The sequence below is a fragment of the Balaenoptera musculus genome, chromosome 12 (assembly GCF_009873245.2).
Source record: "Balaenoptera musculus isolate JJ_BM4_2016_0621 chromosome 12, mBalMus1.pri.v3, whole genome shotgun sequence".
Classification (NCBI taxonomy): domain Eukaryota; kingdom Metazoa; phylum Chordata; class Mammalia; order Artiodactyla; family Balaenopteridae; genus Balaenoptera; species Balaenoptera musculus.
In genome coordinates, this window is record NC_045796.1 from 59717152 (window position 1) to 59744732 (window position 27581).

The window sequence follows — 27581 nt, forward strand, 5'->3', positions numbered from 1 at the left end:
CATTTTAAAGTAAGCCAGGTTTTTGCCAAGATCAGTGTTTCCTCAAAATGAAGGTAGAAATAGACTTGTAATAGTGTGCTCTTGTACCTCTACATAGGTTCTTAAATAATTTTGAGCAGTTACGCATTTATCTAGAGGAAATCAACTGTGAATAAATGCATGTTTACCAAAAATATTGTTTTACAGTGCATTTAGTTCTGATATTTATTAAGTTGACATTTCACACAATAACTTTTAAATAGTTTGGAATTCTATATAGTTTAGGCATCAGTCACATCTGAGATAAGTAAAGGAAAATGTGCAATATTTTTTATGTAGGTGAGCTAACACAGTATACCTAATTGCAGAATTATCTGATTAATTTGTAATAGATAAGTTGTATAACATTTTCATATCTAAAAATGTTTTTTAGATCAATCTCAAGTGAAATAATATTTTCAGAATAAAATTCTACAGAAAAAGTCTACTGGCTATGATATGCACATTTTTAAGCAAGATATGAACTAGAGCCAAAAGTAGCATTTGACAATTTGATTTACTCTGCCATAATATGCAAGCTTCCTATCTGTAGATATTTTTAAAAACATAGTCATGATGTATGTGATTATTAGTAAATACATCAGTATTATAATTAGATATTTGGGTTTTCAGTTTAGAGAATTCATCATTTCACTGACATTAATGGAGTATGTTTACCTTGAATGGTAAGATTTTATAAACAGGGCTTCCATGATTTGGGATGTGAATGCTAAGACTTATACGTAAGTTAATTAGATGTGTAATTTGGTTATGAAGCCTTTTCTAAAATGATACCACCAGAAAATTAATAGATTAATTTTTTGAGACAATCATTGGTCTGGATTGGTTAATAAAAACTGTCTTAAGAGGTTTTCTTTTCAAATATTTCTAGTGTATTAATCATACTTGTTTTTGTGGAATGGGGGTAAACCACACCATTAAGAGAATAAAATGTAATTTGGAAAGAGGTAATTATAAGATTTGTTTCAGGCCCCAAAATATAAATAAAGATTGGTGTGGAATTTCAGTGTATGTTTCCTGCCCTTGTAAAATGTCTTTTTAAAAAAGCATCTATTCCTAATGGTATAATACACAATAGGTGAACTTTCCAAACATCATCTTTTTTTTAATGTCTGAGTTACTTTGTTTCTTCAAAGGAAGACATGAAGTATATAAATAGTATTTTTAATTTATTGAAGTTTCTAAAATGTGCAAAGCATGGTTTAGTGGAAATAGTATTAGATTCATTGGCTTGTCCTGCCTCTGCTGTTTGATATATTTTGGGCAAATCAATCACAGTGGAACTCAGTTTCTTCAGCTGTATAAGGGTGGAATTAGATTATCTCTAAGGTCTTAAGTTCTTCAGTTTTAAGTAGAATTTGGTTGTAATGTCTAAACCTTATATGAGAAAATGGGCTTAAAATAACGTAATAGCCCTTAAAATAACTCGTGTGATGAGTTACATTGATACCATGAAGGTTTACTAGGTGTCATCCATAGAGGTTTCCTATAAAAACACATAAATTAAATCTGCCACATTCTGATTATGGTAATGTTAAGATAAAATTATCTTAAGTTACCAATTTATTGAATATATCGAATTTTGTAAATACAAAAATTTATCAGTTAAACCGAAGTGGATGTGGTAGTGTTATCATTTCAAAGAGGTAAAACTGTTAGCTGTAAGGGAGCACTTTACCCTTAACTTAAATGAAAAAAGTTTATATAAAATTATAAAATTGAATTTCGGGCTTCCCTGGTGGCGCAGTGGTTGAGAATCTGCCTGCCAATGCAGGGGACACGGGTTCGAGCCCTGGTCTGGGAAGATCCTACATGCCACGGAGCAACTGGGCCCGTGAGCCACAATTGCTGAGCCTGCGCGTCTGGAGCCTGTGCTCCGCAGCAAGAGAGGCCGCGATGGTGAGAGGCCCGCGCACCGCGATGAAGAGTGGTCCCTACTTGCCACAATTAGAGAAAGCCCTCGCACAGAAACGAAGACCCAACACAGTCATAAATAAATAAATAAATAAATAAAAGTACGTGAATTTCTTAAAAAAAATAAAATAAAATTGAATTTCAAAGTATTAAATAGATTTTTAGTTTTATAGCAAAATAAACTGTAGACTCTATAACACGTTTATGGGTGAGACTATGGGGATGATCTGAGGAATATCTCACAACAGCCATACATCGCATTATAGCTGCTGTTCCTCCAGTACAACTTGGGTTTAGGTGTCATTGGAAGAGCCTTTTATTGATATTTGTAGAGAAAAGTACTGCAAGCTAGTTTTGCTTATCTGAGCCAAACTAGTGGGTATTCAAGAGGCTTTTGTTTCCTATTGGTATTAAGGCAAATCACTGATTGCCTTTGTTGTTGAACTGAAAATGTAGTGGAGAGGCTCTGCAGCCCAGTGAGGGGAATCATTCAGAGAAAGTACATGTAAATCAAGCTCTTAGAACTTTAATCATACTTGCACTTTGCTTTTTCCTGGGATCTGTCACTCCAGCAGACATAACACATGCAAAATGTTCTTTTGTGCAGAGCTTTCTGCCTTCAGTTGGAGAGATGGTCATGCATCTTGAGAGAGGAGCTCTGAAGACAACTGAAAAATCTGCAACCACTCTTAGGAGGAGGTCAATATTTTACTAAGAAGCCATAAGAGAGAAAGACCATTACTGAGCAGTAAATTTGACTAATTCAAAGAACCCTTTACCAGTCTGATCCTGCCTGTTAAAAATGTATAATGATTTTGTTTGTCTTTGATGTTGGACATTTATCATTGTTCTTACCCAAGGAAAGGCTGTTACATATTTAGAAGTAAAATGTTAGGTTGCCTGTTCTAATCCTTAAGTGAAGTTTGCCTAGCCTGAGTGATTAACAGTTTCCTGCTATGTCATGTGTGCCCTGTCGGGAACATTATCAGGTCACTCACAGAAAACAAACTTTCAATTTAGACTTCTGGCCCTCTGACATTTGAGTGCCTTGAAATGGGAAACAATTCTCTTAGGGAAGAAGTGCTTCGGATCTTTTGTGATTGTAAGTTTTGGTCAGTGTCTTACAGGAGTGTCCTTGGGAGACATCTGTTAAATATGAAATAATTAGAGCTATACAGGAATAAAAGCTAGATCACATAGCTTGAAGTGGTATCATGACTGATGGCTACTTTGAGGTGGTCATACAGGAATAGACAGAGGATCTTGAAGTTAGTTTATGACAATAGAAACATTCTATAGTTTAACTGCATGCACAATTTGACATGTTGAGCGTGTAAGAGTAACTACAGTCACACATCTATAACACCCATCACTGCGACCATGATTAGTTTGGCTCTCGGAACCTTTCTGTTCGGGATGTTTTGCGGGAGGGACCGGAAGAGGTGGATCCTTTCGCGATGTGGGGAGGCCGCAAGCTGAGCTCCTCCGGGAGTCGGTTTTTAGGAGCGCATAGGTCGGCGTTCCGGGGCACACAGGCTGATTGTCCTCGCTTAACCACGTCGGCAGGTGAGTGTGTGCGTGGGGGTCGCTCGCACACAGCCCACGGCGCGGGCCGGCTGTTCTGCGCAGGCGCGGGCGAGGGCGGCGGGCTGTCTCGGAGCTCCGCGCGGGGTCAGCCAAAGACCTGTACGTTGGGTCCTGCGTCTCGCTGTCCGTTGAACGCTCGGCCTGGGCTCATACCGTCCCTTCCCCAGAGGCTGGGAAAAATAGCTGAGGACTAGCGGTCCGGGCCGAGGAGAGCGCAGCCTGCGGGCCGCCGCCATGTATCCAGTGACCTTTTGTCTTATTTTCGTTGAGCTCCTGCAGGAGCCGGCCACCACTGTGCCGGCTGGAGTCTCAAGGTCATGTGCCTTTTTCCTTTGCCCCGGCGGGAAAAGACACCAGCTGTCTCATTGGTCGCCTTTTATTTGTGTTTTGTTTGCACGTATCTTGCCATGTTTCAGAATTTAAGGCAGCAATATTATTTTTTTTTAATTTTTTATTTTATTTGTTTATTTCTTTATGGCTGTGTTGGGTCTTCGTTTCTGTGCGAGGGCTTTCTCTAATTGCGGCAAGTGGGGGCCACTCTTCATCGCGGTGCGCGGGCCTCTCGCTATCGCGGCCTCTCTTGTTGCGGAGCACAGGCTCCAGACGCGCAGGCTCAGTAATTGTGGCTCACAGGCCTATTTGCTCCGCGGCATGTGGGATCTTCCCAGACCAAGGCTCGAACCCATGTCCCCTAGCATTGGCAGGCAGATTCTCAACCACTGCGCCACCAGGGAAGCCCAGCAATATTACTTTTTGATGAATAGGTTAATTCAACACATTGTATTGGCAAATAAGATCAAGAAAGTAACACACCGAACCTGATGCTTGTAGAAGACAGTTTGATTATTTAACTCCCAATATTAACCAGAACATTAAATTCATTTATTACATGAAACTCATTTAACGAATACTGTTTGCCAGGCACTGGGAATTTTTAAAGAAGTGATACCTAAGGGTCTCTTTAAAAAAACGTCAGGATGGAACTAAGATCAGGTTATAAAGAGCAAAAACTGGGAAACTTAAAGGCCTCCAATAGAATTGACAAGTTGTGGGAGTTCCCTGGTAGCCTAGTGGTTAGGATCCCGGGATTTCACTGCGGTAGCCGGGGTTCAGTCCCTGGTAGAGGAACTGAGATTACGCAAGCTGTGTGGCCTGGCCAAAAAAAAAAACAAAAAAAAACAAAAGAAGAATCGATAAGCTGTTACTCTCAATAGAGTGAAAAATAGTGCAGCCAATAAACATGATTTAAATCAATGTGTAGCCACATGGAGAATGATTAGATGTAGTGTTAAGATTCTTAAGTTGCAGAAGACCTAAATAGACATTTCTCTGAGGAAGGCCTACAGATGGCCAACGGGCACATGAAAAGATGCTCAGTATTGCTAATTATTAGAGAAATGCAAATCTACAATGCGGTATCACCTCACACCAGTCAGAATAGCCATCATTAAAAAGTCTACAAATAATGCTGGAGAGGGTGTGGAGAAAAGGAAGGCTCCTACACTCTTGGTGGGAATGTAAATTGGTGCAGCCACTATGGAGAACGGTATGGAGGTTCCTTAAAAAACTAAAAATAGAGTTACCATATGATCTTGCATTCCCACTCCTGGGCATATACCTGGAGAAAACTCTAATTTGCAAAGATACATGCACCTCAGTGTTCATAGCAGCACTATTTACAATAGCCAAGACATGGGCGCAAACTAAGAGTCCTTTGACCGATGAATGGATATAGAAGACGTGGTATATATACACAGTGGAATATTACTCAGCCATAAAAAAGTGAAATAATGCCATTTGCAGCAACATGGATGGACCTAGAGATTATCATACTAAGTAAGTCAGACAGAGAAAGACAAATATATCATTTATATGTGAAATCTAAAAAAATGATATGAACGAACTTACTTACGAAACAGAAATAGACTCACAGACATAGAAAACAAACCTATGGTTACCAAAGGGGATAGTGGTGGTGGGGGAATAAATTAAATTATGAGTTTGGTATTAACATATACACACTAATATCTATAAAATAAACAAGAACCTACTGTATAGCACAGGGAACTCTATTCAATATCTTGTAATAACCTGTAATGGAAAAGAATCTGTCTGAATCACTTTTCTGTACACCTGAAACTAATGCAACATTGTAAATTAACTATACTTCAATTTTTAAAAAGGTAAAAAAAAAACCTTACAAATCAGTTTGTATTATGAACTTGGAGATATATAGTGAGAATAGAGATACATCAAAATTTTAACAGTGATTATCTGAGGTGGAGTTGGTGATCTGTCATTTTATCATTCGTTATATACTTTTCATAATTTTTTTCAGTAAATATGTCTTTTATAATCAGAAATTCGGAAAAAATACAGTATAAATATTTCCAAATTTTGGAAGTGAGCATAGAAGGAATAAATATTTGGGGTGAGGGAAACTTCTTAAACAAGATATTTAGGGAGCTGTCTTGAAGTTGTCCAGTTTTAGAAGAAGTTGGAGTGGCCAAAGGACCAGCTTGAGTATCTGTGAGGAGGTTTCTAGGAAACTGCGAGGTGTTCCTTGAAAAGTACAGTGTGGATGGAGGGCTGGAAAAGAGGGCAGAGAATGGCCAGGGATAAGACAGACTTTTTAGGCCATGACAAGTACACGAAAGACCATGTACACCTCCTGGGATTGACTTTATCTTCAGGACAGTGGGAAATTACAGAAGGAACAACATACTCAGACTTGTTTTTTAGAAATAACACTTGGCAGCTGTGTAAACAGTGGGACGGAGGCGGACAAGACTAGGCTCAGGGAGGCCTTAGAGTAATCCAGACAATAAATGATGAATGCTGGAACCACGCCGTTGGCACGGTAGAGGGCTCGTTCACTGTCAGCATGGTACCTGATAGGTGCTGATAAATGACTTTTTGAATAAATTAAGTGAAAAATGTCCCCATTCCTTTAAAATTTCAAATACCAGAATGATCACAGATTCGAGGTAAAGAAGGAATTGGTAGCATTCTATTAATACGAACTTGATGAGTTTCTCTCAGTTATGGTGAGGTGGATTTTAAGGCTCTTAAGAATTCTGGCCATACTGATGACTGAGGGACTAATTTTCCAGAAATAGGGGAGGTGAGAGGGAGATTGGGGTCATCACTGACCAGAGAGCAAGGACTGTGTTGAAATCTTTGAGGCTCAATTTCATGATAATACCTTACACAGTTGACCCTTGAACAACACAAGTTTGAACTGCACCAGTCCTCTTAAATGTGGGGAGTTTTCTACCAATAAATAAGTACTACAGTACTACACTGCCTGAGGTTGGTTGAATCCAAGGACGTGGAGTAGCAGATGTGGAGGGCCGACTGCAAGGTTATACCTGGATTTTTGACTGCACGCATGCCTTGGCGCTGCTAACCGCCACATTGTTCAAGGGTCAACTGTAAATCCTTATCTGTGTATCACAGTCTACATAATTCTCTGATATCTCATTTACCTACCTAAAGTCATCAGGGAGGTGATATTTGACCTGGATCTTAAAAAATAATACAGATAGAAATGGTGGAAGAGAGAATAACTTGAGCTAAAGCCTAGAAGCACAAACTTTTTTTCTGAGGATGTTAAAATGAATTTTGGCCAGGCTGTGAGGTCCTATTAAACAAAAAAAGAATTTTTAAAACATAAAAAGCTCAGGAGAAAAATGTTCAGAGACTATGAAAAGACAAGACATGAAATATAAATGACCATTTGTCTTAGTCCATTCCTACTGCTACAACAAAATATCACAGACTAGGTGGCTTGTAAACAAGAAAAATTTATTTCTCACAGTCCTGGCGATTGCAGAGGCCAAGATTCGGTGTCTGGTGAGTGCTCACTCCCTGGTTCATAAGTGAAGCCTTTTTGCTCTCTGGGGTCTCTTTTTATAAGGGCACTAAACCCAATCATGAGGGTTCCACCCTCAAGGCCTAATCCCTCTCAAAGACCCCCGCCTCCTAATACCATCCCCTTGAGGGTCAGGATTTCAACATGTGAATTTGGAGGATGGAGGAGACACAAATATTCAGACCATAGCACCATTAAACTTAAAAAAAGACACTTAACCTCACTCATGATAAATTAAAACTGTAGTGAGATACCATTTTCACCTATTGGATTAGCAAAGATAAAGTTTGATAATACACTGCATAGGTGACTATCAAAGTATTATCAGTGTGGGGAAACCAACACTAGAAACTCATAGTTTCTAGTGAGATTGCAAATTGGTTTAACATCTAAGAAAGTAATTACAAATTTATAAATACACATGCCAATTGACACAATTCTTGCGGTTTTACATACAGGTACTCTCAAAAATAAATTACCTATGTAATTCAATCTTATGTTTTCGGAATAGCAAAAAATTAGAAATAACTTAAATAAATGTACATTAATACGGCACTGCTTAAGGCAGAAATAGAGACACAGATGTAGAGAACAAACGTATGGACACCAAGGGGGGAAAGTGGCGGGGGGTGGTGGTGGTGGTGTGATGAATTGGGAGATTGGGATTGACATGTATACACTGATGTGTATAAAATGGATGACTAATAAGAACCTGCACTATAAAAATAAAATAAAATAAAATTCAAAAAAAAATAGGGCACTGCTTAAATAAATGACGAGTTACAGCCATACAATGGATTACCTTGCAAACCTAAAAAAAAGGAAGTTCTTTATGCTCTATTATGAAAAAAATCTCCAAGATACATTGATAGGTGGAAAGAGCAAGGTGCAGAACAATGAGTATACTGTGCTACATTTTGTATAAAATAAGAGAGAAATTGATACACAAAAATGAAATATGTATAAAATATCTGGAGGCTTACATGCAAATCTAGTAACATTGGTTGCCTGCAGAGAGGGAAGCTGGATACCTAGAGTCAGGGGGAGGAGAAGCACTTTGTAGTGTCCACTTTTATACTTTTTAATTAAAAATTTTTTATTTTGAAATAGACTCATAAGAATGTGCAAAAATAATACAGAGAATTTCCATATGCCCTTCACCCAATTCCTCAGTGATAACATCTTACATAACCATAATACATTGTCAGAGTCAGGAAATTGACGTTAGTATGATACCATCAACTAAACTACAGTCCTTCTTTGGATTTCACCACCTTTACATGCACTCATTGTGTGTGTGTGTGTGTGTGCGTGCGTGTGTGTGTGTTACCACACATAGAGATTTGTGTAATAACCACCACAATCAGGATATGGAACTGTTCCACAATCACAGCGAAACTCCTGGTAATACTCCTTTATAGTCAAACCCTACCACCAACCTTAAACCTTGATCTATTTTCCATTACATTATATTATTATTTCCATTATAATTTTGCCATTTCACAAGTGTTATGTAAGTGGAATCTTACAGTATATACCTTTTGAAAAAATATTTCTGCACTCAACATAAATACCCTTGAAATCCATCCAAGTTTTTGCATGTATCAGTAGTTCATTCCTCTTGATTTCTGAGTAGTATTTGATGATATGAATATGCCACAGTTTGTTTAACCATTCATCTATTGTAGGATATTTTGATTGATTCCAGTTTGGGGCTGTTATGGATAAAGTTGCTGTGAACGTTGATGTACAGGTTTTTGTGTGGATGTAAGTTTTCACTTCTCTGGGATAAATGCCCAGGAATGCACTTGCAAAGCTGCATGATAAATATATGTTTAACTTTATTAGAAACTGCTAAACTGCTTTTCATGGTGTCTGTACCATTTTACATTCCCACTAGCAATATATAAGAGATCTAGTTTTTTCATATCTTGGTCCACACCTGGTAATATCAGGGATGGTTAAATTTTAGCCAATTCGATAGGTATGTAGTGGCTTTCATTTGCATTCCTCTAATGGCTACTGCTATTTAACATCTCTTCGTGTGCTTATTTGCATCTGTATATCTTCTTTGATGAAATGTCTGTCTCTTTTTATACCCTTTTTATAATACCCACAGCCATTTTAAAATTGGATTGCTTATTTTGTTTTCCTGTGGGAGGTTTTTTGTTTTTCTGTTTCGTTTTACTTTTGAGTTTAAAGAGTATCTTTATATATTCCAGATACAAGTTCTTTATGGGATATATGTTTTACAGATATTTCCTCCCATTCTGTGACTTGACTTTTCTTTTTCTTAACAAGGTGTTTTGCCAAGCAAAAGTTTTAAACTTTGGTTAAATCCAATTTAATCAATATTTTCTTTTATGGATTGTGATTTTGGTGTCAGATGTGAGAACTCTGTGTGTAACCCTAAGTCAGGAAGATCTTCTATATTTTCTTCTAAAAGTTTTATAGTTTTGCATTTAGATCATTTTGAGTTCAGTTTTGTATAAGATGTGAGATTTCGGTCAAAATTTTCTTTTTTGTCGATGACGTCTAATTGTTTCAACACCATTTACTGAAAAGACCATTCTTCCTCCTTTGAACTGCTTTTGCACCATTGTCAAAAAATCAGTTGGGTGAATTTTTTTTTTTTTTCCCTCTCTCTGGACACTCTTGTTGCATTGATATTTCAGTCTGTCTCTCTTCCAGTACCACACTGTCTTGATTACTGTAGCTCTATGATAAGTCTTAAAATTGGGTATTTGATTTCTGCAATTTTATTCTCCTTTTTAACATTGTTATATCTATTCTGTCTCTTTTGATAGAAATTGTGTCAAACATATAGATCAGTTTGGGGAGGATTTACGTTGACTCTTCCAATCCATGAACACAGTATGTTTCATCATTTACTAGGTTGTCCTTGATTTCTTTCATCAGTGTTTTATATAAATTTTCAGCATACAGACTCTGAACGTATTTTGAGGGATTTATACAACAATGGAAGTATTCTTTCTTGTACTGATTTTAAATAATAGAGCATTTTGATTTTTGCTTTCCAGTTGTTCATTGTTAATGTATAGAAACAATTGACTTTTTTGTGTGTTGAATTTGTAGTCTATTACCTTGCTGAACCGACTTATTCCAGGAGCTTTTTATTTTTATTTTTTAAAGATTTCTTGGGATTTTCTACATAGACAATCATATCATCTGTAAATAGGGACCGTTTAATTTCTTCCTTTCCATTCTGTATGCCTTTTATTTCCTTTTCTTGCCTTATTGTACTGGCTAAGATTTTTAGTAGTACGTTGAATAGGAGTCATGAGAATTCTTGCCTTGTTCTTGACTTTAGGTGTAAAGCAATTAGTCTATCACCATTAAGTACTTTGTGAGCTATAGAATTTTTATGGGTGTTCTATCAGATTGAAGAATTTCTCTTCTATTCTTAGTTTGCTGAGAGTTTTTAGTCGTAAGTGGGTGTGGAGTTTGTCAAATGTTTTGTCCACATTAATTAGTAAGCTTATGTGTGTTCTTCTCTCAACTATTAATATGGTAGATTACATTGATTGATTTTCTACTCTTGAACTAGTGTTGCATAGCTAGAATAAATCCTACTTGGTTATGCTGTATTTTTCCTTTTATATGTTGCTGGATTCTGTTTACTAATTATTGAGAATTTTTGTGTCTGTTCATGAGAGAAATTGGTCTGTGGTTTTCTTTGCTGTGCCATCTTTGTCTGGTTTTTGTCTGTTTTTTGCCAGAGTAATTTGTCTTCTTGGTGGATTCTCTCTCTCTTTTTTTTTTAATTGAAGTATAGTTGATTTACATCTATATATGTAGATTTATATATAGATGTAAATCTATAGATTTACATCTGTATATGTAGGTTATTACATGTATATATAACCTATATATCCTATATATAACCTATATATCCTTTACAGGTTATTACAAGATATTGAATATAGTTTCCTATACTATATAGTAAATCCTTGCTGTTTTGTCTCTTTTAGCATAATGTAATGTCCCTGGTAGTTTTCTTTGCTCAAAGGTCTACTTTGTTTAAATGTTTGTTGAACAACTGAATGTTCTGCAGCAGAATAACTAGTTCATAAAGCAGGTCCCTGTGTAAGTTGGAACATATAAACTGGATGACTGTTTATTTTAGGAGATATATATGTCTAGAAGTGCACATTTTTTTTCCTCTGTAAAATGTGTTGAGCATACGTATAAATCCATTTCATGTAGCTAACATGAAAGTGACATAATTTGAACTGGTTTTGATAAATAATCTCAAAATTAACATTACCCTAGTTTGTGGGAATTCCCTGGTGGTCTAGTGGTTAGGACTCTGTGCTGTCACTGCTGAGGGCCCAGGTTTGATCCCTGGTTGGGGAACTAAGATCCCACAAGGTGCGTGGTGTGACAAAAAAAAAAAAATTACTCTAGTTTAAAAGGTAATGTAGTTTTAATTTGAATATCATTTTTTAATAATTTTGTGCAGCATAATGTGTATGTAAAAACAAATGGCATGAAAAACTTTACCATAGGCATTACTTATTTTTGATGATTATTATTTCAGAAATATCTGATTGGAGTTAGATGGCAGAATGCAAGATTTTTATTTTATAATTTAAAGTAAAATCCAAAATTAAGGGAAAAAACCCCTTTTGTTTATCAACTGTAATATAAGATTGCTGTATAAAATAGTTTCTTCAATTACATGCATTTCAGGGATTCATACTGTGCAATGCTTTCTCTAGACATTTAATTTTCTTTTTTCAGCTTATTCAAAAAATCAGCTCAGTTGGACTCTACAAATTAGACCATCGGTTTTCAGTGAATACAGAATCATGTGTTTCAAATCCTATAGCATGACTTTTGCCTGCCTGAATAGGATGAAAAGTTACAGGTAAGTTTATTCATTACTGTGGCAAATATTCACATAATTATGTGCAATAATAGTTTAGTATCGATTGTGTTTAATAAACTTTGTCAGTATAGCTCATGTGGTTTGATTAAGGTAGCTTTTATTTATTTAAATATTCTTATTTTTCCAACAACTTTTAAATTTGGGAAATTTCAAACCCACAGAAAATTTGTAATATAATATAAATCCAGTGCATGCCTTTCATCCATATTTAGCGATAGCTTTTATTTTTAATGCAAGACTATATTACTCAGAGAACTACTTTTTACTTCCTCATAATATCCTTATGACAGGACACAAATAACGCAGTGCTTAAATCGTAAATGATTTGGGTGCAACATAAATATAAGGTGGTTAAGTATACATTCTAGATAGTAAGATTGAATCAAAGTAATATCTTTATGTATTCATATATTAGAAACCAATTTCTAACTTTGTGAAAAATATTGCATTGGTTTAAGGTATGAGCTCTGTTTTCCAAGTGCATGCTCTACTTATAAATGAACTGGCTCTTTTAAGATTGGATGTCTGTAAAATCATTCTTAGTCAACTGAGCAACCACCTACTGTTAACTATTGTAAGTTAGTCCTTTTTAAAAAAATTTTATTTTATTTATTTATTTAATTTATTTTTGACTTCGTTGGGTCTTAGTTGTGGCATGTGGGACCTTTTGTTGCGGCACACAGGCTTCTCTCTAGTTGTGGCGTGCAGGGCTTTTTTTTTTCCTCTCTAGTTGTGGCGTGCAGGCTCCAGAGCACGTGGGCTCTCTAGTTGAGGCACATGGGCTCAGTAGTTGCGGCGAGGGGGCTTAGTTGCCCCGTGGCATGTGGGATCTTAGTTCCCTGACCAGAGATTGAACCCACATCCCCTGCGTTGGAAGGCAGATTCTTTACCACTGGACCACCAGGGAAGTCCCTGTAAGTTAGTCCTTGATTGCTGAGGCTTTGCATGAAGCATGATAAAGAGGGTAATATTCATAAGATAATATTAAAGAAGAGTGATATTTAACTCTTAAAAGGATATTAAGTAATCAATATAGAATGTACTCTATGTAGCTAAGAAAAACGTAGTAAAAATTTAAATGGCATTACCTTTGCTACCATAACAACCTATTCTCTTTTACCCAAGAGCTTCTGGAGGATTTTCCTATCATGTACTTTGACATGGGACCTGGTGTAGTGTCTGTCTGATCCCCATTTAGTCCCTGTTTGATTCCATTTGATTAAAAAAAATATTTACGTGAATTATATACTTTTCTGGGCCTTCTCCTTCAGATTATTTATTTGACAAATGTTTCCCGAGCACCGTGTTTTAGGAACTGTGCTTGTCACTAGGAATAAAATGGTAAGCAAGACAGCTTACGTTCTAATGGAGAGACATGATCAACTAATCACGTAGGCTCACAAAGAAGTACAGAGTTGTATAGGAGTTAAAATAGGAGAGTATTAGATGACGTTCCGTTTAAACTAAGGTCTAAAGGATGAGAAGGAATTAATTAGGTGTGTAGAGGAGGGAAGGGGGGATGCGAGAACAATGTTCCAGGCAGAGGGAATGACATATCCAAAGTATCTGGGGAATGATCAAGCATGGTCAATTCAAAGAACTTAGAGAAGGCCCACGTGGCTGGAGTGGGGAGGACGAGGAGAGTAGTGGGAAGTGACTTTGGAGAGGGAAGAAACTGGGGACCAAATAATTCAGAATATTTTATGCTATGCTAAGGATTTTGGTCTTTTTCCCACTGTCACTGGAAAGCCATGGAAGCATTTTAAGTGGGAAAATAGCATGATCGTATTTATATTTCAGAACAGTCACTTTGGGTGCATTGTGGGGAACAGATTAGAGGGGGATGAAGTCGTAAGCAGGCCAACTAATTAGAAGGCTAGGACAATAGTTCAGGCAAGAGATGACGGGAGCTTGGATTAGTATGATCAAGCAGTAGAAATGGAGAGAAGGCTGAGGCATCTGAGTTCAAATCCTGGCTCCACCACTTAATCTCTCTGAGCCTTCCTTTTCTTGTCTGTGCACTAGAGATAATAATAGTACCTACCTTATGGAGTTGCTGAGGATTAAAAAAGATGACATATGACATATAGGGATTTCTTAAACAAGCAGTACCTGGCGTTTAGTAAGTGTTCAGTAAATAGTTACTACTTCTACTACTACTACTACTACTACTACTACTATGTGACCCAAAAGACCAAGTTTTATAAAGTTTCATTTTTGTTGTAACTTACTTCGAAAGCAAATTAATTTGTTTCATCTGTGACTATATATATATATATATATATATATACACACACACACATATACATATATATATTTATTTACTTATAAGCAATGTGATTATAATAAAACTTGTTTTGAAGCATCAAAAATAAACGATACATGTATTTAGAATCTAATAAATTGCAAATTAGAATATCTTTCTACTTAATATATCCCATGTTACATTTTTTTAAATGGCAGTTTTTGCCTGGCTTTTCCTTCTGACCTCTTAGACTCCCTTGGACAAGACTGTACAGTACTTCCCGGACCACTGTAGACAGCAGCGAGGTGAAGACCTTCCTGGCCTTGGCGCACAGGTGGTGGGACGAGCAAGGAGTATATGCACCTCTTCACTCTATGAACGACCTGAGGGTGCCGTTCATTAGGTAACATTACAGAAATTCTAGGTCTTTTAAAATACAACTCTTTTCAATAATTCATTTTCTTTCGAGTTCATTTTTCTCTCGGTTTATGCCTAGGTTCAAAATGCTGCATTTTAAATTTGCTTTAGAAATTAGGGAGATTCTCTTCAATGTCCATTGTTTGATACTATTAATTTTTAAAAAAATATTTTTAAAAATTTTATTTATTTATTTATTTTTGGCTGCGTTGGGTCTTCATTGCTGCACATGGGCTTTCTCCAGTTGTGACGAGCAGGGGCTACTCTTCATTGCAGTGCACAGGCTTCTCATTACTGTGGCCTCTCTTGTTGCGGAGCATGGGCTCTAGGCGCGTGGGCTCAGTAGTTGTGGCTCGCCGGCTCTAGAGCGCAGGCTCAGTAGTTGTGGCTCACTGGCTCTAGAGCGCAGGCTCAGTAGTTGTGGCGCACGGGCTTAGTTGCTCCGCGGCATGTGAGATCTTCCCGGACCAGGGTTCGAACCCATGTCCCCTGCTCTGGCAGGCGGATTCTTAACCACTGTCCCACCAGGGAAGTCCCGAAACTATTAATTTTTTAATAGCATCACTCGAGTTCTACAATGTTTCATAAATTAACTTGAAGTATTTTTGGATATTATCAAATTAATTAGAATTAAATCCATATGAAAAGGAATTAGGGTCCTATGGCATCAAGGTCATTTTATAGCATCTTTGGCCTTTAGGCAGTTCTGATAAAGGGAATAGTACTGAGAAGGTTCAACAAATATTTTTTTGAGAACTTACCTTGTACAGAGCTTGGGGGCTAGAATCTGTAAAAGCTACTGAGATATTCATCATTCAAAACACAGTGTGCTTCAGGAACTTAGAGTTTGCCATGGGAGATAAAGGCAAGGGTTCATCAGACTCCACTTATCAAGACTCCACTTGTCAATTGTTCATTCGTTCTTCTGCCCATTTATTTATTTATTTATTAAACATTTTTGAGCAGCCGACATGGGCAAGGCACTGTGACAGACACAGAATATCAGATTCAGACTGCCCTCAAGGAACTTCCTGATTGGTTTTTGCTGGTTTTATCAGTGCAGCAAAAAGGAAAATATTGGCGCATTCTTATTACCACTGAATTAGTGGATCATTGAAACACTAAGGCAGAGAAAAGCAGAAATGTCGTTCTGTTAGGCTAGATCAGTGGTTCTCAAGGTTAGGCCTAGACTATAGCAACATCAGTATCACCTGCGATCTTGATAGAAATACAAAATCCTCAGGTCTCACACTGGACCTACTGCTTTGGGGGGTCAGCAGCCTGTGTCTTCCTTCCAGGTGATTGTGATGCGCGCTCAGCTTGAGAGCTACTCTATTCCAACTAATGTGATACTACTAGTTAGACATCACACTAAAAAAGACCATCCAGGGCAGTACAAATTATGGTTAGAAGCTTAGATTTTATTCTGATCATAATTAAAACCATTGAAAGGGAGCAATGTGATCTAAACTATGATATAAAGAAGTCATTTTGGCCAATGTGTGAAGAATGGATTGGATTTCATTTGAAATGGGTCCTTTCTGTATATTATAATGTTCTGAAATTATCTACTTAACCACTATCTAGGTTCTTCTTAGAAGTCAATTAATTTGAATAGCAATAAAAGATTTCCTAAGATGTCCTTATTATATATGACATTTATTTTAATATAAGTATAATTAGAATTTGTATGTAGTCCAACTTAAAAGTTTAGTTTACGATACTGTTAGCTATATATATCTGTGTGTGTATATGGGTGTGTATGTGTGTGTGCTTACATTTGTGTATGTGGTAAAATATTGCTATGATTATCTTAGAATTAAGTTTACTTGATTTGGATGCCTGTTTACATGATCATGAAAACACCATTAACTTAGAAGATGAAAAGTGACTCAGTTTAGAAGGGAATATAGGCAAATTCTGAAAATACAGATCTCCAGTCTGCTTCTATTAAACCCTGTAAAATAACCTGTTTGTTGCTGATATGAAATGGGTCTAGCAAGTACTAGCAACATAGCTAATAATACCTCAGGTGACATGATATCTCAAGTGAATAAAATTAGGTTAATCTAAACTAGATTATTTTTAAAGTTTTTCTTTAGATTATTACTAAAGTAATAGTTAAGTCATAATTATTACTAGATTATTTCAAGAACTTTACTTTAAACCTCTTGCTTCTGATTACTAAAAATATCTTATAAATTAAGCATAATGTCATTTTATGCTGAAAATAAAAAGTTTTTTTACCCCCAAAATCAATAGTCTATTTAAAAAGAGAGTTTAATATTTCTTTGGAAATAATGCACTTTTAAGACTTTATTGATAAAATTAATAATTTGTTTTTATATATTTTGAATTTTTTTAAAAGAGACAATCTTTTAAAAACAGTTGCTGATCACCAGCCAGGAAAACCTTTGTCTGGGATGAAGATTCTTGATGTTGGCTGTGGTGGTGGATTGTTAACGGAGGTAAGTGATTTACAACTTTCCTGGCATTTTTCTTTTTTTTTTTTAAAGGGAACTTTATTTTTATTTATTTATTTATTTATGGCTGTGTTGGGTCTTCGTTGCTGCGCGTGGCTTTCTGTAGTTGCAGTGAGCGGGGGCTAGTCTTCATTGCGGTGTGCGGGCTTCTCATTGCAGTGGATTCTTTTGTTGCGGAGCTTGGCCTCTAGGTGCACAGGCTTCAGTAGTTGTGGCATGCGGACTCAGTAGTAGTTGTGGCTCTCGGGCTGTAGAGCGCAGGCTCAGTAGTTGTGGTGCACGGGTTTAGTTGCTCCATGACATGTGGGATCTTCCTGGACCTGGGCTCGAACCTGTGTCCCCTGCATTGGCAGGCAGATTCTTAACCACTGTGCCACCAGGGAAGCCCAAACTTTCCTGGTATTTTTAACTGGGAAAAAAAAAATTGAGAAAAAGTGGGCTTATGCCTCTTTTATCCTTTTAACAAATAATATTGTTCATTTTTAAAACAGGAAGTATATAATGTTGTTTTTAATATTTTTATGATTATAAACTAGTACATGCTTTTTACTTTCTTAAAAATATATAAGTATTTCAGAAAATTATAGTGAGGAATTTTTTTTTTTTTTACACAAAAATGGGGCACTGGTAAAAATAAATAAATGGGACCTAATTAAACTTAAAAGCTTTTTCACAACAAAGGAAGCCATCATCAGAACAAAGAGATAACCTACTAAATGGGAGAAAGTATTTGCAAATGATATGATTGATAAGGGGTTAATATCCAAAATATATAAACAGCTCAGACAACTCAACATCAAAAAACGAACAACCAGGTCAAAAAACAAACAACCAGGGGCTTCCCTGGTGGCGCAGTGGTTGAGAGTCTGCCTGCTAATGCAGGGGACACGGGTTCGAGCCCTGGTCTGGGAAGATCCTACATGCCGCGGAGCAACTGGGCCCGTGAGCCACAACTACTGAGTCTGCGCGTCTGGAGCCTGTGCTCCGCAACAAGAGAGGCCGCGATAGTGAGAGGCCCGCGCACCGTGATGAAGAGTGGCCCCCGCTTGCCACAGCTAGAGAAAGCCCTCGCACAGAAACGAAGACCCAACACAGCCAAATAAATAAATAAATAATAATTTAAAAACAAACAAACAAACAAACAAACAAACAACCAGGTTAAAAAACGAGCAGAAGACCTGAGTGGACATTTTTCTAAAGAAGATATACAGATGGCCAATAGGCACATGAAAAGATGCTCAGCATTGCTAATCATCAGAGAAAGGCATATCAAAACCACAATTAGATATCACCTCACACCAGTCAGAATGGCTATCATTAAAAAGTCTACAAATAACAAATGCTGGGCTTCCCTGGTGGCGCAGTGGTTGAGAGTCTGCCTGCTAATGCGGGGGACGCGGGTTCGAGCCCTGGTCTGGGAAGATCCCACATGCCACGGAGCGGCTGGGCCCGTGAGCCACAACTACTGAGCCTGCGCGTCTGGAGCCTGTGCCCCGCAACGGGAGGGGCCGCGATAGTGAAAGGCCCGCGCACCGCGATGAAGAGCGGTCCCCGCACCGCGATGAAGAGTGGCCCCCACTTGCCGCAACTAGAGAAAGCCCTCGCACGAACCGAAGACCCAGCACAGCCAAAAATAAATACATAAATAACAAATGCTGATGACGATGTGGAGAAAACAGAACCCTAGTACACTGTTGGTGGGAATGTAAATTGGTGCAGCCACTACAGGAAACAGTATGGAGGTTCCTCAGAAAACTAAAAATAGAACTACCATATGACTGAGCAGTTCCACTCCTGGGTATACATCCGAAGAAAACAAAAAAACTAATTCGAAAAGATACACGCACCCCAATGTTCATAGCAGCACTATTTACAAGAGCCAAGATATGGAAGCAACCTAAGTGTCCATCAACAGATGAATGGGTAAAGAAGATTTGACACACACACACACACACACACTGGAATAATAGCCATAAAAAAGAATGAAAATTTTGCCATTTGCAACAATGTTGATGGACCTAGAAGGTATTACACTTAGTAAAATAAGTCAGACAAAGACAAATACTGTATGTTATCACTTATGTATGGAATCTTTTTTTTTTTTTTGTGATTTTTCAGGCTTTATTTATTATTTATTTTTTTCGGCTGTGTTGGGTCTTCATTGCTGCACACGGGCTTTCTCTAGTTGTGGCGAGTGGGGGGCTGCTCGTTGTTGCAGTGCGAGGGCTTCTGATTGCAGTGGCTTCTCTTGTTGTGGAGCACAGGCTCTGGGTGCATGGGCTTCGGTAGTTGTGGCTTGCGGGCCCTAGGGCGCAGGCTCAGTAGTTGTGGCTCGCGGGCTTAGTTGCTCCACGGCATGTGGGATCTTCCTGGACCAGGGCTCGAACCCGTGTACCCTGCACTGGCAGGTGGATTCTTAACCACTGTGCCACAAGGGAAGCCCTGGAATCTTAAAAATAAAGCAAACAAATGAATATAACAAAACAGAAACAGATTCACAGATACAGAGAACAAACCAGTGGTTGCCAGTGGGGAGAAGGAAGGGGACAGGGGCAAGATATGGGTAGGAGGATTAAGAGGTACAAACTACTATGCATAAAATAAATAAGCAACAAGGATATATTGTACAACACAGGGAAATATAGCCATTATTTTATAATAACTTTAAGTGGAGTATAATCTATAAAAGTATTGAATTACTATGGTGTACACCTGAAACTAATATAATATTGTAAATCAACTATACTTCAATTAAAAAAAAAAGCACTGGTCATTTGAATAGCTTTGGAAATTTTGTTGTCTCTTCTCTCCCAAGATATTAGGCAATTTCCGCTGGTTTAAATGCACTGATAAGCTGTCCTTTTGCACTTGCTTCAGTATGAAAACGTAACAGAATTTTGCCTGCTTTGGGGGCTCTCCCCTTCTTAGGTGCTCTAGAGTACTTCTCCCTGTGAACAATACTTGCTTTAGCTGACAGAATATTTATGCCCTACAGTTCTATTTTGTAATCTCCTATCAACACAATAACTTTTTGTTTAAATGCTGCATCATAATCTTTGCTTGAAAGATATTTTAAGCAAACAGTATAGGATACAAATGTAAGTGAAGATACAATGGTGTGTGTTACTGTCAAGGTCATAACAGCCAAGTTGACAGTGAGGTTAACAGAGGCCTTTGATACATAGTTAAGTTTCCATATGCACAGAAAATGTGTTCTTCATATGGCAGTGTGCTGGTTTCTCTTGACATCAATTATAAAATTTCAGGAAATGTAAAATATGTGAAAATACATCCCTTAGAATCAAGAATATGAGGTGTATCAAATTGTAAATTAGTACAATTTTACTGTATGTGTTCTATGATCTTCTCCGTGTATTATTACAGATCTATGTCTCTAAAGTTAAAATAATTTGATTTATACTTTTAACTTATTAACTAAAGAGTTATAAAATAAATGCTATGCAGTTTTGATCAAAATAAAGGCTGTGTTTAAAAACTCGGGCATGTCATGGGAAGTGACTGAATATAAAGGCTGAAAGAAGAATTAGCTACTAAGAATCGTTTTTAGTCAGTCACAAGAGAAACTATGGAGAAAAAAATGTGCTTTAGAGAATTTGAGTATTAGAAAATTTTGCTCTTTTTACAATGACATGTTACATTTATTGCACTTTAAATATGTTAATACTGTGCTATGTGCCTGTAAATATATCTAGAGAATGTAGACAAAAATTTCCTCACTATTCTTAAGCAGTTCTTGATAAGTTTTGTTGTTGTTGTGATTATTGTTCTCACTTTTAAGCTTTTTATTATGGAAATTATCAAACATGTACAAACTAGAGAAAATGGTATATTGAACTTTCGTGTACCCATAAATGATCTCCAACAATTATCACCTTGTGCCTAATCTTGTCTCCTTTTTGAGAAGCTTTTTATTGCTAACATGTGTTCTATTTTCTTCGAGGGTAATGATTTCTTATGCCATTAGCCTCTAGGGCGGCTTGGGGCTTCAGTTATTGGAATTGATCCTGTGAATGAGAACATTAAAACAGCACAGCACCATAAATCATTTGACCCAGTCCTGGATAAGAGGATAGAGTACAGAGCTTGTTCCCTGGAAAAGATTGTGGAAGAAACTGCAGAAACATTTGATGCTGTCATAGCTTCTGAAGTTGTAGAACATGTGATTGATCTAGAAACGTTTATACAGTGCTGCTGTCAAGTGTTAAAAGTAAGACTTACAGAGTTTACTTATTTGTTTTTTCTTTTGTGTATGTATCCATAGCAATAAATGTTTTATAAAACTTGAAACCAGGAAGACAGGATGAGGGGACAGCATCTCTACTGGAGATTACTTCTGCCTCTCAGCCTGCCCTCAATATCTGGGGTTTTCCACATCCAGTATCTTGATGTCCAGGGATCTTGAAAAATGTTGGTGCTGAACAGTGTAATACAAACAATAGATTTATAGTGGTATTTTTCTTTGGTATAGTCTGGATTAATTACCTAATAGGCATTGAATGACAATTACTAAGAAATTGACTTGGATTAATACTTAAAAATAAAAAACCATTATTAGCATAAATTGGTTAGCCAGCATTTGTTAAGTCACTCTGTATATGTGATATGTGTAACAGTTATCAGCTTATAAAAGAATATTTCATACAAATGATCTCATCAGATCTTACCTACAACCAGGTGAGGAAGGTAAGGCAGGCATTGTGACTTCCTTTGACCCAATGAAGATCAGAATCTGAGAGGTGTCAAAGGTCACATGGTCTCTAAGTCAAAGGTCACTAGGCACTTAAGTAGGGCTTAAGGCTACCTCTTTTTATTTGAAGTCTGGTTCTCTCCATTATATTATTATCTTTTTTTATAAATTTATTTATTTTATTTTTGGCTGTGTTGGGTCTTAGTTGCTGTGCGCGGGCTTTCTCTAGTTGCAGCGAGCAGGGGCTACCCTTCGATGCAGTGCTCAGGCTTCTCATTGTGGTGGCTTCGTTGCAGAGCACGGGCTCTAGGTGTGTGGGCTTCAGTAGTTGTGGCTCTCGGGCTCAGTAGTTGTGGCTCGCGGGCTCTAGAGTGCAGCCTCAGTAGTTATGGTGCATGGGCTTAGCTGCTCAGCGGCATGTGGGATCTTCCTGGACCAGGGCTCGAGCCTGTGTCCCCTGCATTGGCAGGCGGATTCTTAACCACTGCGCCACCAGGGAAGTCCCTACATTATTATGCTTATATAATTTGACACAGTCCTCTGAAGGTGGTTCCAAATTTTCTTTTAATAAATATTTCCAAAGTATTATTATTATTATTACTATATCAACTCTGTTGTTTATGTATTCAAGAGGTAACTCCCTAAGGTCAAGAGCTAAAGGAATTAAATGCTTAGCCTTTATCTAAATAGAGGTTTTAAAAAATACTTTTTGTTTTAAAATAATTTTAGATTTATAGAAGAGTTGGAAAGATATTACACAGTGTTCCCACTGTGAAGGGTGGTGAAGGGTGCCCTTCACCCAGTCTCCCCTACTGTTAACATTCTACATAATAAGGGTAGGAACTGGGGTGAGGCAGGTGTGGCAGAAAGTCAAAGGCGGCACTCGCTATTCTGCGCCAGTCCTGCATTTGCATGCCCCAGAGAGTGAGTGCCTCCTTGGATTTTGTGCCCTCAGTACTTCACTTGCCTCACGGTACTCCTAGCCCTGTATGTAGCCCATGGTATATTTCTCAAAACTACAAAATTAGTTGACATTATACTATTAACTACACTACAGACCCTGTTAAATTTTATTAGTGTTTCCACTAATGTCATTTTTCTGTTGCAGGATCCAATCCAGTATTCCATATTGCATTTAGTTGCCATGTCTCCGTAGTCTCCTTCAATGTGTATAGGTTTTTTTTTTTTAATGTGTATTTTGTTGTTTTTAATTTTATTTATTTATTTATTTTATTTACGGCTGTGTTGGGTCTTCATTTCTCTGCGAGGGCTTTCTCTAGTTAAGGCAAGTGGGGGCCACTCTTCATCGCGGTGCGCGGGCCTCTTACTATCGCGGCCTCTCTTGCTGCGGAGCACAGGCTCCAGACGCGCAGGCTCAGTAATTGTGGCTCACGGGCCCAGTTGCTCCGCGGCATGTGGGATCTTCCCAGACCAGGGCTCGAACCCGTGTCCCCTGCATTGGCAGGCAGATTCTCAACCACTGCGCCACCAGGGAAGCCCTGTATAGTTTCTTGGTGGTGTTTCCTCTTAAACAAATTGTATTAGGTGTACCTCCTATTTTCCAAGGAAAATTCCTTAATTATTTCTTTTTGTGTAGTGTCTCAGTCAGTGTGTATGGATGGAAGTTCTCACATATATTAGGGATACTGGCATCGTGGAATTTAAAACTAATTTTTGCTTTAATGGAAAGCCTATTTTAAAAAAAAAATGACCAATGCTCATCACTATTTCCTTAGAGTAAGATTTTATGAAACACAGATTAGATATTTATAAGTAATTTTTCCCTTAGCTCTACTGAGATATAATTGACACATAAGTGATTATTAATGAGATGTTTTAGAATACTAGAGTTTTACAGAGAAAAGTTATAATGTGTAATGAAGTAGTGTGTGATATTTTAGTTTTAAGGGCACATCCCAATATTTCAGGGCCTTCTCTTATCATTTTTATTTTTGGTTTAGAGTGGTATTTGAGATATTTTCATACATATATATCTTAATATGATTATTTTGGAAGGGGTCTTTGGCATTTTATCTCCATCAGGTGCTAATGAGAATGTGTGGAAGAGACATTAATGTTCTAGCCATTTGTGGGAGTAGATACAGGAAACACTATAAATATAGTCACTAAAAAATGGCAGACTAAACAATCCTGTAAGTGGTTTGCATTCACTGAAGTTCTTATCTTGATCTCTTTATATTCTTTATAGTAATGAAATCAAAACAAAACAAAACACTTTCATACCTTAATCATTAAGGCTTTTGTCGGAGGACACTTATTGGCCTTGCCAGCCTGCACAAACCATGGGGCAGTGTGCACTGTACCAAACAAGTTAGGCAGGCTCGGCACCCGAAAAGAAAGCAGTGTTGACACGTTAAGACGTCAATGTGGACATGTAACAAGGAAGAGCAGCCGGATCTCATTTCTATATTTTTATTATAACTTATTTGATATGTACCAAAGAATGTATATAATATAAACATAAATCATAGTAATGTACGATTTTAGGAGTTAGTTGTAAGCACTGTTGCGTAAATTCAGTACGCGCATCTGTAGTGGACTGCCCATAACAATGAACTTCCCGAGAGAAAAAAACCCACTATTTTGGTAGATTATATTTTATTCACACTTGTGGGTTTGTGTTTTGTTTCTGTTTTTTTTTTTGTTTTTTTTTTGGCCCCGCGGTGTGGGATCTTAGTTCCCCAACCAGGGATCGAACCTGTGCCCCCTGCCCTGGGAGCACGGAGTCTTAACCACTGGACCCCCCAGGGAAGTCCCCATATTTGTGTATCTTAACTGCACTTAAATTGTTTGGAAAGAAGGAGGAGGGTGGGGGAAGCCAAGCCTTTATCTAACTGATACTCCTAACATTTAAAATTTTACTTCTACCCATATTTTTTTTTAGCCCGGTGGTTCTTTATTCATTACTACAATCAACAAAACACAGCTGTCCTATGCCTTGGGAATTGTTTTTTCAGAGCAGATTGCAGGTATTGTACCAAAAGGTACTCATACATGGGAGAAGTTTGTTTCACCTGAAAAGCTAGAGAGCATTCTGGAATCAAGTAAGTATTAAAATTTTTTCCAATTTCCAAGGCCTAACTGAACTTTTAATGTGCCTATAATTATTAATCACATAACCTAGCACTTAATGAAATAGGCCACTATCCTTTGGATGTTGGTTTTCTCTCCTCAACTAGATCATAAACGCCTTGAAGTTAGGATTAAGTATTACATCCACTTTTCTCTCACCTGTGGCACCTAACCCAGGGCCAAGCAAATCATAGATGATCAATGAATACTTTTTGGCTGTTTAGTCCTCACCTGTTTAAGGATAAGGTACAAATGTCTTTTAGTTACACATCCTCAGTTTGTCCTATTGAGGCCGTGCTTGAATCAGCTTATTTTACGTATTACTTTTCCTGATTCCTTCATAGTCAGATATATTTTGAACTTCCTTGTCACTTTTTATGTAGTGTTTTATGCTAGTTATAGCATGCCTTATAGTACGGTTATTTTAGTGTTCTTTTTTTTAAAATTTATTTATTTATTTTTGGCTGTGTTGGGTCTTCGTTTCTGTGCGAGGGCTTTCTCTAGTTGTGGCAAGCGGGGGCCACTCTTCATCGCGGTGCGCGGGCCTCTCACTATCGCGGCCTCTCTTGTTGCGGAGCACAGGCTCTAGAGCGCAGGCTCAGTAGTTGTGGCTCACGGGCCTAGTTGCTCCGCGGCATGTGGGATCTTCCCAGACCAGGGCTCGAACCCGTGTCCCCTGCATTAGCAGGCAGATTCTCAACGACTGCGCCACCAGGGAAGCCCCTATTTTAGTGTTCTTAGCCTCTTTCTGGCTTGAAGGCAAGACTGTCTCCTTTTTGTGCTCCCCACAATGCCTAGCTCTGCTTTACACCTCGTGAGCACTTGATTTACCTGTTGAATTCCTGTCAAGTAATAACACTTGTCAGTTCATTTATTTGGCATTTGGTATTCCTCTTAGGCTCCTGTGTGTCTCATGCTTTTTGTTCATATAACAGTATATCAATAAACTTGATTTTACTTGGAATAATATTATCTGTCCAATGAAATGTGGTAATTTCTTCTCTGCAAGTAACTTTGTTGAAAATAGAGTAGAAAAAATATTTTAAAGATTGGAACAGTCAGTTGTTGGCAGGTGTTTTCTAAAAACAGCTAACATTTATTGAGTACTTACCAAATTCCAAATACCATGCTAGAGTTTATGTTCTGCTGCAGTAAAGAATGAGCTGTACGTGGCTACAAAGTATTTGTGCCTATTGAGTTAGGAATCCTTTTTTAATTTGGAGAGTTGCATGAGACTCTTGGCATGTGGAAGGTAAATATTTATTAAATATGCTCTGTCTGATATTTTTTTTCTCAGACGGTCTGTCAGTTCAAACTGTGGCAGGAATGCTCTACAACCCCTTCTCAGGTTACTGGCATTGGAGTGAAAACACCAGCCTTAATTATGCAGCTCATGCCGTGAAATCCAGCATCCAGGAACACCCAGCTCCTGCCGAGTTTGCTTTAAAGGAGGAAACAGAAGAGCTCAGAACTGAAACCTCCACCAACTCAGGTGTGCATGAAGAGCTGAAGAAATGAATTGTTTCTAAGGACTGTAGTAAAATGGCTTGAAAGTCTGATGTTTACAAATACACAAAATATACCATTTGTCTTTTGAGACAGGATCCTAAAGAAAAGAAAGTCAATAGAAAGGGCTAAAACCTTAGATAAAAGCTTTTGTTGTTTCATCTAATAGCTACCTTCAAGGGGTTAGTCTATGGATTAAAAAAAGTTTTGATGAGGTATTATGTGATCTAGGAGTTTAAGTTTCTCAGCCTTTGTTATATAAATAGGGTATACATATTTCACTTCATCTTACAGATTATATATTTTTCCCGCATGTATGCACATACATATATACTGTAATGTTTTAATTTAAGTAAATTTGTATCATCTAGGTTCTTCTTTATTTGGTTTTAGTTAAAGGCAGTTATGCTTCTGACTGGTTTTATTTTATACCAGTTATATTTAGGAAGATAAAATGTCTTTTTTCCTTTAAATTTTGGTTTTTGGAAAGCAAATTGATTGTTAAATATATACTGGGTTTGGTCAAACATTAGAATCAAGAATTTCAGATTATGTTGGACATTTTTCTCTGTACAGTTCTATAAATGTTTTGTGGTGCCTTTTTTTTTAAGTAGAAAAAATTTTTGAACTCAATTTAAGAGTTTAGTTATGGAAATTTTCTTTTTTGGCTAACATTTTGTAATTAGAAGGACTGACTTGAAATATACTTTCACGCCTCTTGAAGTATGTGATTTTTTGGCTTTTTCTGAAAGTCCAGAATGTATAAGGACTTTGATAGAGGGTGTTGACCAAATATGAGAAAT

The 27581-nt window shown here is 37.5% G+C and overlaps 2 protein-coding genes and 1 non-coding gene across 3 annotated transcripts in view; all 3 read left to right on the forward strand.

Annotated features, from left to right (window-relative positions):
• Positions 1-3363: 3363 nt before the first annotated feature.
• Positions 3364-27501, forward strand: COQ3 (coenzyme Q3, methyltransferase). Its single transcript, XM_036871030.1, has 7 exons — positions 3364-3519; positions 12179-12305; positions 14822-14974; positions 17357-17456; positions 21457-21699; positions 25085-25244; positions 26570-27501. Exons 1-7 carry the CDS (start codon positions 3411-3413, stop codon positions 26788-26790), a joined length of 1113 nt encoding a protein of 370 aa, XP_036726925.1. The 5' UTR covers positions 3364-3410; the 3' UTR covers positions 26791-27501.
• On the forward strand, positions 11719-11791 carry TRNAD-GUC. The gene has a single exon. It is a non-coding gene; the product is annotated as a tRNA-Asp (tRNA).
• Positions 17401-27581, forward strand: part of FAXC (failed axon connections homolog, metaxin like GST domain containing) — a 98020-nt gene continuing 87839 nt past the window's right edge. The window contains exon 1 of the mRNA XM_036871027.1: positions 17401-17456. The gene's annotated coding sequence lies outside the window, so the exon portion shown is untranslated. The remainder of the gene's footprint in view (positions 17457-27581) is intronic.

Excerpts from the sequence above, each read along its gene's own strand:
- COQ3 (XM_036871030.1), top strand. The coding sequence starts at position 3,411 with ATGTGGGGAGGCCGCAAGCTGAGCTCCTCCGGGAGTCGGTTTTTAGGA. Across the intron at positions 14,975-17,356 it reads CTGAGGGTGCCGTTCATTAG|AGACAATCTTTTAAAAACAG; the intron begins GTAACATTACAG and ends TTTTTTTAAAAG. Across the intron at positions 21,700-25,084 it reads GCTGCTGTCAAGTGTTAAAA|CCCGGTGGTTCTTTATTCAT; the intron begins GTAAGACTTACA and ends ATTTTTTTTTAG.